The sequence below is a fragment of the Hipposideros armiger genome, unplaced genomic scaffold, assembly GCF_001890085.2.
Source record: "Hipposideros armiger isolate ML-2016 unplaced genomic scaffold, ASM189008v1 scaffold_94, whole genome shotgun sequence".
In the NCBI taxonomy this organism is placed as follows: Eukaryota; Metazoa; Chordata; class Mammalia; order Chiroptera; family Hipposideridae; genus Hipposideros; species Hipposideros armiger.
The window spans coordinates 3,511,152-3,527,927 of record NW_017731444.1 but is presented as its reverse complement, the minus strand read 5'-3'; the positions used below and the strand labels follow the sequence as shown (position 1 = coordinate 3,527,927).

Here is a 16,776-nt window from a genome sequence, read left to right as displayed (position 1 = left end):
CCTGTTGCTCAGAGCTTGCACTCTTGAGCAAGCTCTTAACCAACTGAGCCACTCAGCTGGCCCCATCATTGGGCTTTTTAGCCTCTACTTCTCATAATGCAGTTTGCCTTCAGATGCAGTCTATTAGGGTAAAATAACGTTTTCTAATCACTCTGGCTAAATAGGTTAAGCTTGAGCATTCCGCTCACCCGTTGATTGTTTAGGTTGTTTAGGTCCGGTGTTACCACAATCATGCTTTTCTAAAAACCCCTCACCTTGATGGACTTTGGTTTGTAAACTTCCTCAGCCACCCATTTTCCATCCATCCTAGGGTAGGCTGGGTCTAGGTTCTTCATTTTGTTCTTACATTTGGATTTTCCATAATGTCACTCTTATGAGAGTAACCTAAAATCCTGATGTTGCCTTCCCTATCCACTGACCAGCCCAAGGTACTTTAAATAACGAAAACAGGTCAGGGGACTGATGTGCTCAGTCAGGTCCTTGGCTCACTCAATGGTTGTGGGCAGGTCATGTTTCTTCTCTAACCTTTAGTTTTTTTCCTCAGTTGGTCTCTGAAATTCCCTTTTCCTTCCTGAACGCTAAGAGCCCTTATGCTCAAGGGGCCTGGAGAAAAGCTGGCATCCCAGACGCCCTTTGGGACAGTCTGTCTGTAGTATAACCTATAACCTCATCGGGTTTGCTCACCTCTTTTTTCAGATCAGGATCATCTGGATAAAGAAATAGAGAAACTCCGGAAAGAACTTAAAGTGAAGGTCTACCGCCTCTTTGAGGCCCAAGGTATTGGCCCGGGGGAGACTGAGAACCAGGAGGGGAGAGAACCATGAACATGGACTTGGAAGGGCAGGGGTGAAAAGCCCCTCCCAGGTGGGTGATGGCCTGGGCAGCATGGAGTGGCACTGAAGCTGTGGACAGCGGGCAGTGGTTGTTTCTAACTGTCCCAAGATATTAATAGAATGGACAAGGAAGTTGTGAGGTTTTCTTCCTGTCACATGTTCTTTTCCAGGTACCTAGAATTGCCTGGGGTATCTCACATTACATGCCAGGGAATGGTGTGGGGACCAGGGTAGCTCTGATTGAGGGGACTCAGAAGGCCTCAGGCAAGTAAGTGGTTTAGGTTAGGTCGGTCACAGGTCTGGCAGAAATCTGGAGGTTTCTGGGCAGCAGAGGCAGGACTGTAGGGTCTTGGTAACTCAGGAGTGTGCGTCCATGTGTCTGTTCAGTGCATGGCAAATTTGAGGCCCTTCCCTGTCAGACCTCAAGGCCAAGTGTTTGGCAGCATGAATGCAGTGTAAGCCCCTTTCTTGGGCCTGACTCCAGGGCCAGTAGGTTGGACAGCAGAAGGCCCACCTCGCTGATGGATTGTCTTCTCCCTCTAGGCAAACCGGAGCTGAAGGGCTTTAACCTGAACCCCCTCAACCAGGATGAGCTGAAAGCTCTCAAGGTCATCTTGAAAGGGTGAAACTCAAGAACCAAGATAGGGGACCTATCCCCCACCCTGGGGTCATGGAAGACCCAGGACTCCCCAACCTTGAAACCTGAAAGGACAGGCTCTACCTTGTAAGGGATCAGGCATCAGGAATCCAGCCATGGCTCCTGTCCGAAGCCTCTTTGTCCATAGCACTTGGCTGCTCCGTGGCGGCGGGAGGGAACCCTCAGCCTGCCGGTGTCTGCCAGCCTAACCACTGGGGCTGGGTGGACATAAGACCCATTGACAGGCCCTGGCAGCCACCAGCAGGTGGGTGGGGACAGCGTCTGTGGGGGTATGAGAATGACCGCAGCAGACACTTCTCAACAGTGGCCTGCTGTTTAAATGGGCCCCAGGCAGGGCAGAAAGGAGAGGGAAGAGTGGGAGCTTCATTCCAGCATTCCGCTCAGAAAGGGGGAGAGACGTTTTCAAGCAGTGTGTGCGTAATAACTGGAATAAAGCAGGAGGTTCACAGGTGGTTTCTGAACAAAGGTCAGAATCTTGGTGCTTTGTGGTTCACCATAGCCATCTGTTAAGCAGATGCCCCATTTTCCCCCACTGCCTCCATTTTTGCCCATTTTCCTGCTTGATCCCTGATGGAGCCAGGTAGGTGCTGCCTATCAACCCCCCACAGCTGCTCTTTAGTCAGAACAGCCTTACAGAGTCCTGCGTCAGAGATGGGGGAGGGGGACTCTCAGCATTTTAGGCATATTCAGGATGCCCCTCCACCACCTCTGAAAGCAAGACCTGCGCCCGCACTGCTCTCGGGGTTCCCGTCTGCCTTCAGTGGTCTCAGATCCTAATGCGAATGTGCTGTGAGGGCAACATGGTGTGTTTCCTGTTCATTGAAGGCTCAATAAATGTTACCTAGTGAATGAATATCAGCTTCTAGTCTTTACCTCATTCAGTCTTTAACTGAGGGCATACCACTCCCTGTAGGATCCACCTATGAACAAGCAGTGGTTCCTTGAAATGATAGCAGGCTTAGACAGGCAGTTACAGATGGCAAAACTGAGAGGGAACACCACCGTGCCCCTGGCTCCCTCGGCTCCTGCTGATAGTTATGTGGGAACACAGGTCTTGTGTTTTCTCCAAGAGGAGCTAGAAATTGGGGGTTTTAAGGTGAATCTTCTCTTTTAAATACTGCTTAATACTAAAATAATTTAGAAACATTTTTTAAACTTGGGTGTTGGTCAAACAAAATACATAAGTCAAATTAGGCCCAGACTTACAATTCTACATCCTCTTGGGGGTTTTTTGTAGAAATTGCTATTTCATGATGGCCCTAAGAAGTAGAGAGATGGAATTGGAAACTTCATGTCTGTCCACAGTAGACTAGTTACAGGAATTGATAGCTCCAGGTAGTGAAACACTACACAGCTATAATCAAGAATAAGGAAGCTCTTGGGGGGTGACTGGTTAACTCAGTTGGTTAATGAGTGGTGCTGATAACACCAAGGTTGCCGGTTCAGTCCCCACGTGGGACACTGAGCTGCACCCTCCCTAAAAAAGTCAACTGTGCCATTTGTAGCATGAAAGCAATGTGTCACCAATGACCATGGCTGTTCCCCCAATAAAAAATAAAAACAAAGAATAAGGAAGCTCTTGAGCTCTGATTTGGAACAAGCTTCAAGATTAAGGGAGAAAAGCAAGGCAGGACAGGTGTCTAATAAGCTGGTGATTTGTATGCAATCACTACATGGTTCCCTCGGAACAAACTGCATGGTTGGGGTGGAAGGGAAGAACATGTCACTGTTATGTTGCATATTTTTTAATATAATTTTTAAAAAGAGTTGCAGCATTCATTTTGGTAGATACTGTCTGGTATGAATGACTGCGTGGCTCACAGTTTCTCTTGTCTGAACATTGCCCCTGCCTATCTCGCAACGTGGATGCTAGACCAAAAAAGAGCCAATCAGATTCTGCTGGCAAGGTGCAACCTGTACCTAGGGCTGTTTGAGCTTGCTTTTGTCACAGGGATGAAGGGAAGTCACTGTGCTCTGCAGGCAGGAGACCAAAAGTGGCCCGGCTTCTGGCCTCAAGGCTAACTGGTTCACTTCTTGGCCTTGCCAGTACTTTTCTGGGCAGTCAGATTCTGCTGTTTGCAGCCAAAAGAACTGTCCTTAGCAGGGAGAGTGGTAGAGGGAGCTGCCTGGGGTCCTCCATGGAGCAGTTAGCCCACCAGCCCACCCTTGGAGTAACCCATTAAACCAAAAGGAGGCATAGGAATGTGGAAAATGCAGAAATTTCTACTTGCACCCAACTCCCCAAGCCATCTCCTTGCCTGCCAGCCCAAGGCTTTCTGGTTTAAAAGGCTCAGTTTTCAACCTATTTGAGGCACCTATATCACCCAGCTGATTTAGATAAGTGCACTTTTGCAGGGACCTTCACCAAGCAGCTCTGCCTTCCTGATCCTTACCTTGTCCATCTGAGAAATGGGGATGCTCTGGCCTGGTTTTCAGGTGGTCAGGGGAGGTCAGTGGGTTCCCCTGACAGGCAAGGTTAAATAAAGTATTACAAGGAGGGGAAGATGTGCTTCGGGTTCAGTCCTTCTCCAGACCCCTAATAAGCACAATCTAATAACTCCTTGCTCCTGAACCCTATACTCCTGGAGGACGCTTTCAGCACTGACCTGATAGATATCAACAGGTCAAAGTCGGGAGAGTCAGGAGGATGTAGCTATGGCCGACAGCATCCCCTGAGCCAGACCCGGTGCCCAGTGACTGAGTAAGGCCTGTGCTCATTTATTAGATGTGATCTCTGGTGTAGCAGAACTTGCTGCACTTGTCCTCTGGGCCTGATCACCAAGCCAACCTGTAAGGTTAAGTCCCATGGGGCCGGGGAAACCAGGGGGCCTGGCCCAGGCAGAGGGAGGGAGGTGAGTGAGCTGAGGTGCTGCTGTGCTGGAAATGGAGTGGGGAGGGGACTGGCTGGCACGGCACCTCCCAGGGTCACTTTCTCCGCAGCGGCTGGGTATTAACTGGAAGTTTTCTTCTGGCCTTGAAGGGAGCGGAACAGCTGCCTCAGCTGTTTTTTCCGATCATTGATGCAACCTGGAAGGGAAGTGGAGTATTGGCTGTGATGGCCTGTCCTTAGAAAAGGGGGTTTGCGGGGGAGTGGAGTGGCCTGTGCTTCCACTGACTGGTGGGAAGAGGGGACAGCAAGAGCCATGCAACCATGGATGGCCTGTGGTTCGCATCCTGGCTCCACTCCTGAACTTAGGTCATTTTCCTCTTCGAGCATCAGTTTTCTCATCTGTAAACCAGGATACCTGCTTTATGGGATGAGTGTAAAGATCATCAAAAGAAGGTAACATTCATTGGGGACTTACCTCAGGTACTGCTCAATGTATTTAGATTAACTTGTTGAGCTCTCACTGGAATGATGTGTAGAAGAGAAAAAAGGCTCAGAGAGGCTAAGTAATTTGCTCCAAATCACACAGTAAGTACAACTGGGGCTTGAACCTAGGCTACCTAGCTCCAGAGGTCAAGCTTTTAACCACTACCCCATACTGCCTTTCCTTTTGGCTCTGCTCAGTGAAAATGTGTTAAAGCTAGCACAGTGCCTGGTACCTAATAGGTTAAATGTTAGCTTTCCTCCTTTAGCCAACCCTCTGTGTCAGGCACAATTGGCTAAGAGATGAATCTTCCCTACAAGCTGCCCCTGCTCTCATGGAAGTGTGTCCCAGGCAGTCCATGCTGAAAGGCTGACCTGAGCTTCTGAGACACCTCGTCTGCCAGCATGTTCACAGTGTTACCTATTTCCTATTTGCTCTCAGAGCTGACCCTTGAGGCAACTCAATTCATCATTGAATCTTGTGCCAGGCACATTGATGGCACTCACACATGCTGGTTGAATGACTGAATCTGCATGGCCACAACTACTGACCAGGAGGTTCAGTCATCTTTCTTAGCCTCCTAGGCACCCACTGGTCATCAAGGCTTCACTGAGCTGAGAACCCACTATCTGCATCCCCAGGGTTGTCCAAAGTGATTTCCATGGAACCCTAGCTTTACCTGAATTTGGCTCGTGTAACTCCCAAATCTTCACGTCCAATGCAAATCTCTCCTTGGCATTCTAAGCTTGTCTCAGTTATCTGCTGATTTTTGCACCAGGATATCCCTCAACACATCCCTAACTCATCTCATCAATACTTTCCCCACCCCCAGCAGTACCTCTTATATTCACCACCATCTGTCCAGACACTCCACTGGAGACTTGGGGATTATTCTCGAGACTTTTGAAGCAGTGGCTGTCAACCTAGGCTGTGCTTTGGAGTCATCTGGGAGCTTTAAAACAGACCAATGTCCAGACCAACTGTATCTTTATCTCCCGCAGACATCGGTCTTTGTTAAAGCTCCCACGTGATTCCAATATACGGCCAAGGTGGAGAACCACTGTTCTGAACCTTTGCTATTTGAACAGGGTCCAGGAACCAGCAGCATGGATATCTGTGATAGTTTGCTAGCAAAGAGAGCTGCAACAATTTCTCTCATTCCTATATGCCCACCTCTCTGCAAGGTGACTTTGCCACCCCTCCCACCAAGAGGTGGAGTCTGTTTCCTCACCCTGAGAATCTGGGCTTGACTAGTTTTAACTAATGGATTGTGGCAGAGTGACATTGTGGGACTTCTAAGCCTAGGCCTCAAGAGGCTTTGCTACGTCTTCTCTTGCCGCTTTGGAATCCTGAGACGACCATGTGAAGAGGCTAGGGCAGCACTGCTGGGGGACAAGTGGCCACCTAAAAAGAGAGACCCAGCTAACAGTATCAACCACCACACATGTGAATGAGGCAATCCTAGGCCATCAAGTCTCAGTAAATCTGCCAGGTGCCTGCAGCCCTATGAGTGACCTTGGCGACACCTAAAGAATGAATAGCAAATAAGATAGTTGTTTTAAACTGTGAGGCTTAGGGAGGGTTTATTACCCAGTGACAGCTAACTAACGGAGCGTCACCCAGGAGCTTGTTAGATATGCAGAATCTTGGGCCCCATTCCAGATCTACTGAATCATAATCTGCATTTTAACAAGATTTCTAGGTGATTATCTGCACAGCTGGAAAGCACTACACAGTCATCCTCCAACAACAGCAACGTGGCAGACACTAGGGATGTGCTGTGAAAAAGCCATTTACAAACCTCAACTCTTTGCCTTCCTCAAGGCAAACTACTTGACATCCTGGCTTCCTTGCAGCTGGGGTGGCCATGTGGCCTCGTTCTGGTGGGTAAGATGTCAGCAGATCTCCCTGGGAGGGCTTCCCTTTTGGAATAAAGAGTCAAAGCTTGAAGGAAAGGCTTTAGCCCCAGGGCCTTCCTATTTCTTCCTGTCTAGGACAAGGAAATATGGAGTGCCTTGGAGTTAGAGCAGCTCTCTTGCAACTATGAGGCAACAAGCATGAGCACCAAGGCAACCTGCTGAGTATGACAAAACAGAAAAAGGAAAGAGCTGAGTCCTTGGGGGCATCGTGCAGCCATTATGTCAGACCTGTACTGCCAACCTCAAGTCGTCCTGTGGCTCAAGATAAATCAGTCCCTCTGTGTAACTGTTAATAATAGTTGGCTTTTTAGTTGTTTGCACCCAATCCTATATCATGCTAAACCCTTGAAAAGATTTAAAACTTTTCATTAAAAAAAGATGCCATTGGGCCGGCCAAGTGGCACATTGGTTAAGAGTTGGCTTGGGACGCCAGAGGGCCCCGGTTCGGATCCCACATATGAGGACTAGTGACACTGCCCTCCACAGCTAAGATGCTCAACAACAGCTCAACCTGGAGCTGGGCTGCCGTGAGTCGCTGGCGACGGCGTAGGCTGCAGCCCCTACTGCAGTGGGTCGCCATGGGCTACCTTGTGTAGCCAGAAGCCAGCGTGAGCGGCCAGCAGCCACAGTGAGCGGCCGTCCAGAAGCCGGCGACCGATCTGCCTTACCCAGGAAGAGCGCAATGATGGTGCCAACTTGGGCCAGTGAAACAACATCCTCCACAACTAGACTAAAGAACAAAAGGACAGCAACTTGGCTGGTCCCCTTTCCCCAGCGCTGTTCCCATCCCCCAATGCCCCAATAAAAAAATCTTAAAACAAAAAAAAAAGAGTTGGCTTGAGATGCCAGCTCTGAGCAGCAGGGCCCTGGTTCAGGCCCCACATGCCGAACAGTGACCCTGCGCCCTCTACAGCAAAGATGGTGAACAGCAGCTAAACCTGGAACTGGGCTGCAGTGGGGCTGGCCAGCAGTGGGCGTGAGCTTTCATGAGCTGCTGTCCAATGGCCGGGGAGTGACTGCCTCGCCCGGGAGGCATGCAATGATAATACCAACATGGGCCAGTGAAGCAACGTCCTCCACAACTAGACTGAAGAGCAAAAGGGGCAGCAACTTGTCTGTCCCCCTCCCCCAATTCTCCAATAAAATTAAAAAATAAAAAAAGATGTCACAAAATTTAAAAAGCAAATTGCAAACTCAGGAAAATGTTTACAACTTCGACAGGGAGAATATCCTCAACATATTAATATCGAAGGCCTTTATACATTTAGAAAAATGTAAACAACCCATTGAAAAATAGATAAAGAATATGGACAGCTTACAAAAGAAGAAATATGAATCTAAAAATCTGAAACCTCACCAGTAATCAATGGAATGCACAAGTTGGTGAAATTTTTTGTTTGTTTTTTTTTTAATTCAGAGCTGGCAAATTCATATAATCTTTGTAGAAAGCAATTTGGCTGTAATAAGTCCATCCTTTTGACCCAGTAATTCTACTTCTAGGAATCTGTCCTAAAGAAACAGCCAGGTTTTCAGTTGAGCTGTATGTGAAAGGATGTTCATCATGGCATTGTTTATAAAAGTAAAAAATTGAAATCATGCCAAGTGCTCCATTATAAGAAATTGGTTTAGCAAATTTGGCATCTACACAAGCTAGAATGTTTTGTTGTCATATGGTAATTTTGTCTTTAACTGTTCTGAGGAACAGGAGGGCCCAGCAGGTAGGCATTCGGGTTTTGGACTCAGACAGATTAGAGTTCAAGTCCCAGCTCACCACTTACAAACGAGACCTTAACCACGTTGTGTAACATCTGGAGACCATTTCCTCATCTGTAAACTGATAATAAATGCCTAAAGCTGAAATGAGATAATGCATGTAAAATACTTAGTTTGGACCTAGCCAAAAAGTGTTGCCAAGAGAGAGGCTCTTACCAATATTTTTGAATGATGTGAAAAATGTTATGTGGAAAAGCGGGACTCAGAACTCCAGTCCGATGCCAATTTTATAAAAGAAAAAGTATGACTATATGCATTTTTGAAAAACTGGAAGGAAATACACCAGATTGTTAAAGATGATTATGTCTGGATGGTTTTTAAAAATTTCCTTCTTTAGTTTTCAAATATTCTACAATAAATGTGAATAATTTTTACAATCAGGGAAAATTTTCATTGTTTTTAAACACCAAGTTTAAAGTCAAGTCCTGAAGTCCTTAATTTCTCTTAACATATCGTGCGAGGTTTTCGTTTGTTTGTTTGTTTTCCTAAGCCTTTTGAAATCCACCTCCTGACAGGTTAATATCTCTCACCATGCGCCAGGCAGTATTCTAGGCACACACTGAGGTAGAAACTATTTAATCTTCATTTTACAGATAAAGAACAGAGAGGTTAAGTCCTTTGCTCAAGGTCATACAGCTGATAAATTGTAGATCAAATTAAAACAGTCTAACCACTGTACCAAGCTGCCTCCTAGATTACCTGGCACCTCCCATGACGCATTCCTGGTACCCAGTCCCCTCCTGGCCCCACATACCGAGGTGTGTGTTGGTCACAAAGTTCCCCATCCCCGACAGGTCAGGGGGCCCCTCTTCTCTGCTGACAGGGCCATCATTCCACATGAGGTCAAAGCCTCCCACTCTCTTCTCCCTCCCAGTGAGCCTGGACAGACAGGAGACACAAAGGATTAAGGAAGGTGCACCTGGTAGGCCCCGCGACCCAAGCAGGTTGCTGATTCATCCCCGCACCCTACTGGTTCCCACACTTAAAATTCCTTCTTTTGTTCATCCACTCACTGGCTGCTTCCCAGGTGCCCACATAGGTCTCAGAGGAGTCGTCCCTGTTTTTGTCCCGAGGCTCTCACGCTCACCCTTAGTAATGTACACCTTCTTGTGAATTCTGGTTTAAAGTCTGCTGTCCTCCCCAGGCTATAAACTCCGTGAAGAGGGGGGCCTGCACCTGTCCTGTACTTTACTGTGTCCCCAGTGTGTGGTACAAGGCCTGGCACACAGTAGGGACTCAAATGTTTATTGAATGAATGAGTGATGGTAGATATAGTGGACACTTGAGGTTCTGCCTACTGGGCATGCATTTCACCTTCTTTCAGCCTAAGCGTACACCTCAGTCTTACCTTTGAGAGCCCCTGCTTCCTCTCTCATCATATCCCCCTGAGAGGTGGGCACAAGAACTAAGCCTGGCCAATCAGAGTCATAATGATTGGTTTAGAGATGGGTATGTGACCCAATCCCCACCAATGAGCAATGAGAGTCAGCCCCCAAACTCTTGCTGGAATAACTGGGGGAAAGCTAATATAGAGGAAAGAGATGAGAGAGGGAGAGAGGAGAAAGATAGGGAGAGAGAGTAGACCAACCAACACTGACTGAGCACCTAGATTCAGGCATTCCTGAAGTTAGGCCCTGGATTTCTCCGTTGTATACACATTGTTATAATAATATATTGTCTCTTATTGAGCACTTACTGTAGCTAGGCATTTGACAATAAATTATCTTGGTAAATTAACAATCCTGAGAGGGAGACATGACATTTCCCATTTTACAGATGAGAAAACTGAGGCTCAGAAAGGTGACATGACTGGTCCAGAGTCCCACAGTCAGGAAGTTTCAAGGAAATTCTGCTGGACCAAATGTCAGAAACTTGCTCTGCCCTGAAAGGGCTGAGTCCTTGGACCAGGCTCCAACCTTGCGTGGACATCTCAGTTTTTCCATCTATAAAATGGCAGGGCAGACCAGAGCTGTCTCTGAGGGCCGCTCAAGTTTCAAGCTTCTGAGTTCTCCATCTTCCATGGTGAAAGCCCTGATTGTCATGTATGGGGGTGTATGAACAAGGCTGCCCTCCCTCACCTGGCCTCCATGTCCACGATGTGCAGGGTGTCTTCCAGGAGGCAGGTCTTGAGCTCATAGTCTTCCTCGCTACTGGCTGTCAGCGATGGGGACGCATTGACCTCCAGCAGCCATCTGGGAAAGGAGGGGAATGGAGAGCCTTAGGGTTACCTGGTCCTTGGAGACCCTGGAATTCCACTGAGAGGCTAGATGGGGTGCCGGGGCCCCACCCGCAATTCAACCAGAGTCGCTCTCTCCGCTTTTCCATTAGAAGAAAGGCTTCAGTGGCTAAAATTTCTGAGAACAATTGTCACAGACTTGAAACTCCCACAGGGACCAGGCAATAAATGAGGCAAGCTGGTGGGGGTTAGAATGATTTTGATGCCTTTGTGTCTTTTATTGCTTTTCCTTCTTCCAGTAGAGCTATGAGTACAAGAACACCTTCCCTTTCCTTGTGACAGTTGGCCTAAAGCTGGCATCCACTGCCCTGTCAGGGGTTGGGGAGTAGGAGGGGAGGGGGGGAGACTGGAGCGAACTGGAAAAAGCATTCCACTGTCTAAAGGGGTGGCTGTGGCCAGCTCCACGCGAGTGTTACCCTGTGGGAATGTGAGCCCAGAATTACGAGATCATCTGGATTTTCCACAAAAGTCCCAAATCCAGATTTCTGTGTAAACATCTCCCAATTTTTAGAGATTGTCAATGAATTTAAATGAAAACCAACCAAAAAAACATTCTGAAGGCCAAACTCAAAGTGTCAAAAGCAGCCCGAGGGCCTCCAGCTTGCAACCTCCTGTTTTGTGCAACCCGGTCATTTACGGACAAGAACCTGGGGCACAGAGAGGAAAGCGCTTACCCAGCAGGCCAGTGGGACACTTGGGCCCCACTTTCCGCTCTCTGCTGCCTCCTCCCAGGCTTGTTTTCCCCATCAGTGTCCACTCTAATGCCCGCGGCCACATGTCGCCCCAGGAGACAAAGGAGACCGACCCGCTGCCGTCAGAACGCTGTTTCCTCAAACCCAGGCCCCAATTAGGTCTCGCTCTACGACGCCTACTCCTGGCTCAGAAAGCCCCTTAACACCATACATGACCCTGGGGAGGGGCTGGGTCCAGGAGCTGCAGTGCTGTCGGGGAGCAGCTCAGCCCAGGAGCTATGACCCCAGGCCTGGCCCTGCTTGACCTCAAGCTCCCAGAACAACCCCACTGGGCTTCCATGTGCTGTTGTATCATGTGAGGGCCATTGCTGTGATCCTTGCCTTCTCAGGCTTATTCTGCTTGTCAGCTCAGCCTCCTCATGGGCACTGTAGGAGTGCACCGAATTCTTGGCAGGGATCACCATGATACTCCCTTACACGGCACTTTGCCTCCCCAGAGCACCAGGGCTTGCAGAGGGGACGTTCTTGCCTGGTTCCAGGGTAGGATCCCTGACTCAGTATATTCAGGAAAGGCCTCTTAGTGCCAGGAGTTCAGTGCTCTATAGACAATACCTCATTCATTCCTCATAACAATGACCATTTTACAGACAGGCAAATTAAGGCACAGAAAGAGGAAGTGGTGGGCTGAGCTCAACTCTGGGCAGTCTGGGTGCAGAGTGTGCACAACGTCCCCCGGCTCTCCGGGCCACCTGCCCACCCACTTACGGCTTGAGGTCCTGGTCTACGAGGATGTCATAGCCGTACAGCTCGAAGCAGTGCTTGTCACTGATGATCACCTTCTGAACGCTCTGCAGGCTCCTGATGAAGATGTTGTCCATGTCGCTGAAGAGGGTCTCCACCGCCTGGGGCCCGTGCTTGGACGCCAGGTACTGTCGGAAGCGCTGCAGCATCCACTTGCAGCCCTGGGGCCCGTGCACCCAGGTTGGGAGAGGGGGCCTCAGTGAGCTGGGACCTGGCCTGATGGACCCTCCCACCATCACCATCAGCACGGGCCTCGGGTTTGGACAAGAGCGGTCCAGCCCTGAGTTCTGTTGTTAGGAGAGCCCTGAGTGCGCCCCTCCCTGTGGGCTGAAGATCCTGTATGCCCAAGGGAATGTGTCCACCCAGGGCCTGTGCCTTTTGCTAGAGCACACAGGCTGGGTACCCACGACCCCAAAAGTCCCTGCCCAAGTGCCCTGTTCAGGCCTCTACCCTGGGAACAGACTATGCTGACCATGAGTGCACCCCAAGGCTCAAGGAGAGTCAGAGTCCTAAATTTGAACATAGCCTTGCAGGTTACTAGATAGATGATAGATAGATAGATAGATAGATAGATAGATAGATAGATAGATAGAGTCATATCTGTCAAGGCAGGAGGATAGAACACATTTTGTTAAAAGGCATGTTCGTTTGATTCGTGACTTTTAAATATCTAGACTCTACATGCGGCACGGACCTCCATTTGTACTCTTGCCCTGGGCCCTGCAAACGGGAAGGGTGGGCCTGACCTCGCTGATGCCTGTCCTGGGCTCCTCGGCACTCCACTTCCCCACCCCAGCCAGTCCCAGAGGCTGTCTGTACCTGGAGGGCGGAAGCCCAGCTTGCTCACCTTCTCGGGGTGGTAGTCGGGGGACGTCTTTTGCACTGCAACATTGGTGAGGTGAACATCTGGCAGAGGTTGGTGGTCAAGGACCAGTGTGGACAAGAAGGGTGAGCTCTGCTCCATGTAGCCCCCCAGGAACCAAACTAAGGCCCTTGCTTGGGAATTGATGGCGAAGGCTACGAAACAGTCCGGAGATCATGTGCATGGGCTTTGGAGTCAGATGGGTCTGGGTTCAAATCTTGCCTGCGTCTTTACTGGCTGTGGGCGCCTGAGCAAGTCACTTAACCTCTCTGAGGCTATTTTCTCACCTATTAAATGGGGGTACAGAGTAGTAGACTGACCTCATAGGGTTATTTGAAAGCTCAGATAAGATAATGTACAGAAGTACCTCTTACAGTGCCTGGCGTAGCTGGTATTATGATTTTTCAGCTCAAGAGGAAAGAACATTTTCTAACAAGTGGAAAGACTAAATATAGAAGAGCCAGCTCAGGACATTCTGAGCTCTGTCACTAGAGGAGTTTAGGCTGGGTGGCCACTTTGTAGGAATAGTGGAGAAGTGATCCACTTGGGGTGGGGTCAAGATGGCCTTCGAAGTCTCAGCTCTGAGAGGCTGTCTTTCCATAGCATCACCATTGTCACCACCGGTTCCGTCGGCAGCACTTTGTAGCTTACAGAGCACATTCAAACACATCATCTCATTTGCTCCTCATCTCAAAGAAGAGACCTTTGAGACTCAGGGAGGTTAAGGGACAGCCATTCAGAATACGAATACCACCTCCCCTCACCCCCCCCCCAAAAGCAAATTAGAGTGATCCCCCAAAACCTCGTGAAGTGACCACAAGACGTAACTTTCTCCAGGACTTACAGGGACAGTTTACAGATGGGGAGTAGATGCTCTAGGTCACTGACCCAAGTCTAATCCTTCTAAAACATATGTTCCTCCATGTTTGTAGCATATTGGACAGGGGAAGTTGCCTTCAGCCTCTAGAGAGAAGGTGGGCATCCTCTTTAGCACCATTTTCCTAGAATGTCTTCTTGAGAGCTTTTCAAAGATTGTTTTTCACATTGGTCTGAGAGTTTTTCTGCCTTTGTTTCAAAAGAATAAGTGCATAACAAACCACTACATAGGAAAAGGGCCCTTATGTTTATGGTCAATTGATTTTTGAAAAGTGTGCCAAGGCAATTCGAATGGCAGGGAGGAAGCATATGGGGCGGGGATGCCTGGATATCCACATGTAAAAGAAACAAGTTGACTCCTTCCTCATACCATAGACAAAAATTAGCTCCATGGACCATGGACCTAAAGAGCTAAAACTTCAAAGCTCTTAGAATGACATACAAGTCATTGCGACCTTGGGTTAGGCAGACCTTGGATATGACACCAAAAGCACAAGTGACAAAAGAAAAAATAGATAAATTGGACTTCATCAAAATTAAAAACGTTTGTGCTTCAAAGGACATTGTCAAGAAAGCGGAAAGGTGGGGCACAGAGGATTTTTAGGGCAGTGAAAATACTCTGTATGATACAATAATGATAGACACATGTCATTATACATTTGTCCAAACCTATTGAATATACAACCTTAACGTAAACTGTGGACTTTGGGTGATTATGATGTGTCAGTGTAGGTTTATTAACTGTAACAAATTGATGGGGATGTTGATAATAGGGGAGGCTCTGTACCTTCCTCTCAGTTTTGCTATGAACCTAAAACTGTTCTAAAAAAATGGTCCTAAAAAAAAAAAAAGGACAACCTACAGAATGGGAGAGAATGTTTGTAAGTCATGTGTTTGAGAAGGGAGTAGTATTAAAAATACATAAAGAGGGCCGGCCGAGTGGCGTGATGGTTAAGAACTGGCTTGGGACGCCAGAGGGCCCCGGTTCGGATACCACATATGAGGGCCAGTGACGCTGCCCTCCACAGCTAAGATGCTGAACAACAGCTTGACCTGGAGCTGGGCTGCCGTGAGTCGCCAGCGACGGCAGGTGGGTTGCCATGGGCCACTGTGTATAGCCAGCAGCCAGCGTGAGCGGCCAGCAGCCGCAGTGAGCGGCCGTCCAGAAGCCGGCGACTGATGTGCCTCGCCTGGGAAGAGCGCAATGATGGTGCCAACTTGGGCCAGTGAAGTAACGTCCTCCACAACTAGACTGAAGAACAAAACGACAGCAACTTGTCTGTTCCCCTTCTCCCAATTCCCCAGCACGGCTTCCATCCCCCCAATTCCCCAGTAAAAATCTTTTTTAAAAAATACATAAAGAACTCTTACAGCTCAACAATTAAAAAGACAATCCAATTAAAAAATGGGCAAAGACTTGGAGTAGACATTTCACGAAAGAAGATTTACAAATGGCCAAGAAGCACATAAAAAGATGCTTCACATCGCTAATCACTAGGGAAATGCAAATCCAAACCACTTCACATCCACTAGAGTGGCTATAATAAAAAGGACAGATGATAACAAGTGTTGACCAGGATGTGGAGCAATTGGAACCCTCACACCATCCTGGTGGGAATGTAAAATGGTGCACTGCTTTGGAAAATGTTTCTATGTTTGAAAAAGTCAAACATAGAATTACCATGTGACTAGCAATTCCACTTCTAGTATACATCCAAGAGAAATGAAAACAAGAAATAAAAACTTGTACATGAATGTTCACAGCAGCATTATTCATAATAGCCAAAGAGTGGAAACAACCCAAATGTGCCTCCACCAATGAATGGAGAAATAAAATGTGCTACATCCATACAGTGGAATATTATTTGGCAATAAAAAGGAATGAAGTACTGATACATGCTTCAACATGAATGAACCTTGAAAACATTAAGCCAAATGAAAGAAGCCTAACACAAAAGACCACATATTATATGAATCCATCTATAGGAAATGTCGGGAATAGGCAAATGTAGAGACAGAATGTGGATGCCTAAGGGACGGGGAGGAGTTTGAAAGGAAATGGGAAATGGCAGCTAATGAGCACAGGGTGTCTTTTGGGGGGTCACGAAATTGTTCTAAAACTGATTGTAGTGACGGTTGTGTGAATATGATAAAAAGAATTGGGCTGTATGCTTTCAGTGGGTGAATTGTGTGGTATGTGAACATATCTCAATCAAGCTGTAATTAAAAAATAGGAAAAGAGGATACTCAGGCAAAGTGAGTTACTGGGTTAAGAGGGGACCTCACCCCCTTGTGATGGAGGAAGGTTGTTCCCAGCACTTCACACAGTGCTCCTGCCTGTGAGGAGAAATCAGGGATTTCCTTAGCTTCAGGGGAGAAGTGAGCAGGGGGCTAAGAGAGGAGAGTGGGTGACTGGTCAGCTGACCTCGGAGCCTCCCCTCTCCACAGCCAGACCTGAAACCAGGTTCTGACGGACCAAACGGCCAAGTAGGAAAGAGTAAACGAACAACCCAAACCAATCCGTAGAGAAGTGGAATTGATTAGTTGTGAAATATTTCAGGGGAAAGAATTTTCTTAGCTTAGAAATGACAGTAGAAATCAAAGAAAATTAGTGGATAGAGTCAGCTATGTCAAAATAAAAATAGAATATCAAGACAAAAATGAAAGGCAAACATGACTAGAGTAAAGATTTGTAGCAAATATCACAGGCTGGAGTTTTTGTCACCTGAAAAATCCCGCATGAACTGTTACCAATAAAATTTTATGACCCTAATACATAAATAAAGGATAGGAAAACACAAAAGAGAAAGTATAA

General features: G+C 47.7%; 2 protein-coding genes across 4 annotated transcripts in view; one reads left to right on the top strand and one right to left on the bottom strand.

Annotated features, from left to right (window-relative positions):
• PDRG1 (p53 and DNA damage regulated 1) overlaps positions 1-2,344 on the top strand; it is a 7,354-nt gene extending 5,010 nt beyond the window's left edge. The window contains exons 4-5 of the mRNA XM_019645732.1: positions 697-777; positions 1,377-2,344. Of these exons, the coding sequence (XP_019501277.1) occupies positions 697-777; positions 1,377-1,459 (164 nt within the window). The 3' untranslated portion in view covers positions 1,460-2,344. The remainder of the gene's footprint in view (positions 1-696; positions 778-1,376) is intronic.
• Positions 2,345-2,991: 647 nt separating this feature from the next.
• TTLL9 (tubulin tyrosine ligase like 9) overlaps positions 2,992-16,776 on the bottom strand; it is a 53,216-nt gene continuing 39,431 nt past the window's right edge. Inside the window, exons 10-14 of one of the 3 annotated variants that reach the window (XM_019645726.1) lie at positions 13,071-13,129; positions 12,188-12,384; positions 10,573-10,686; positions 9,249-9,373; positions 2,992-4,518 (exon numbers count right to left, since the gene is read on the bottom strand). In XM_019645726.1, coding sequence (XP_019501271.1) covers positions 4,442-4,518; positions 9,249-9,373; positions 10,573-10,686; positions 12,188-12,384; positions 13,071-13,129 — 572 coding nt within the window. In that variant the 3' untranslated portion in view covers positions 2,992-4,441. Of the gene's footprint in view, positions 6,725-9,248; positions 9,374-10,572; positions 10,687-12,187; positions 12,385-13,070; positions 13,130-16,776 lie in introns of all 3 variants that reach the window. The other 2 variants (XM_019645725.1, XM_019645727.1) reach the window with 2 other exon arrangements.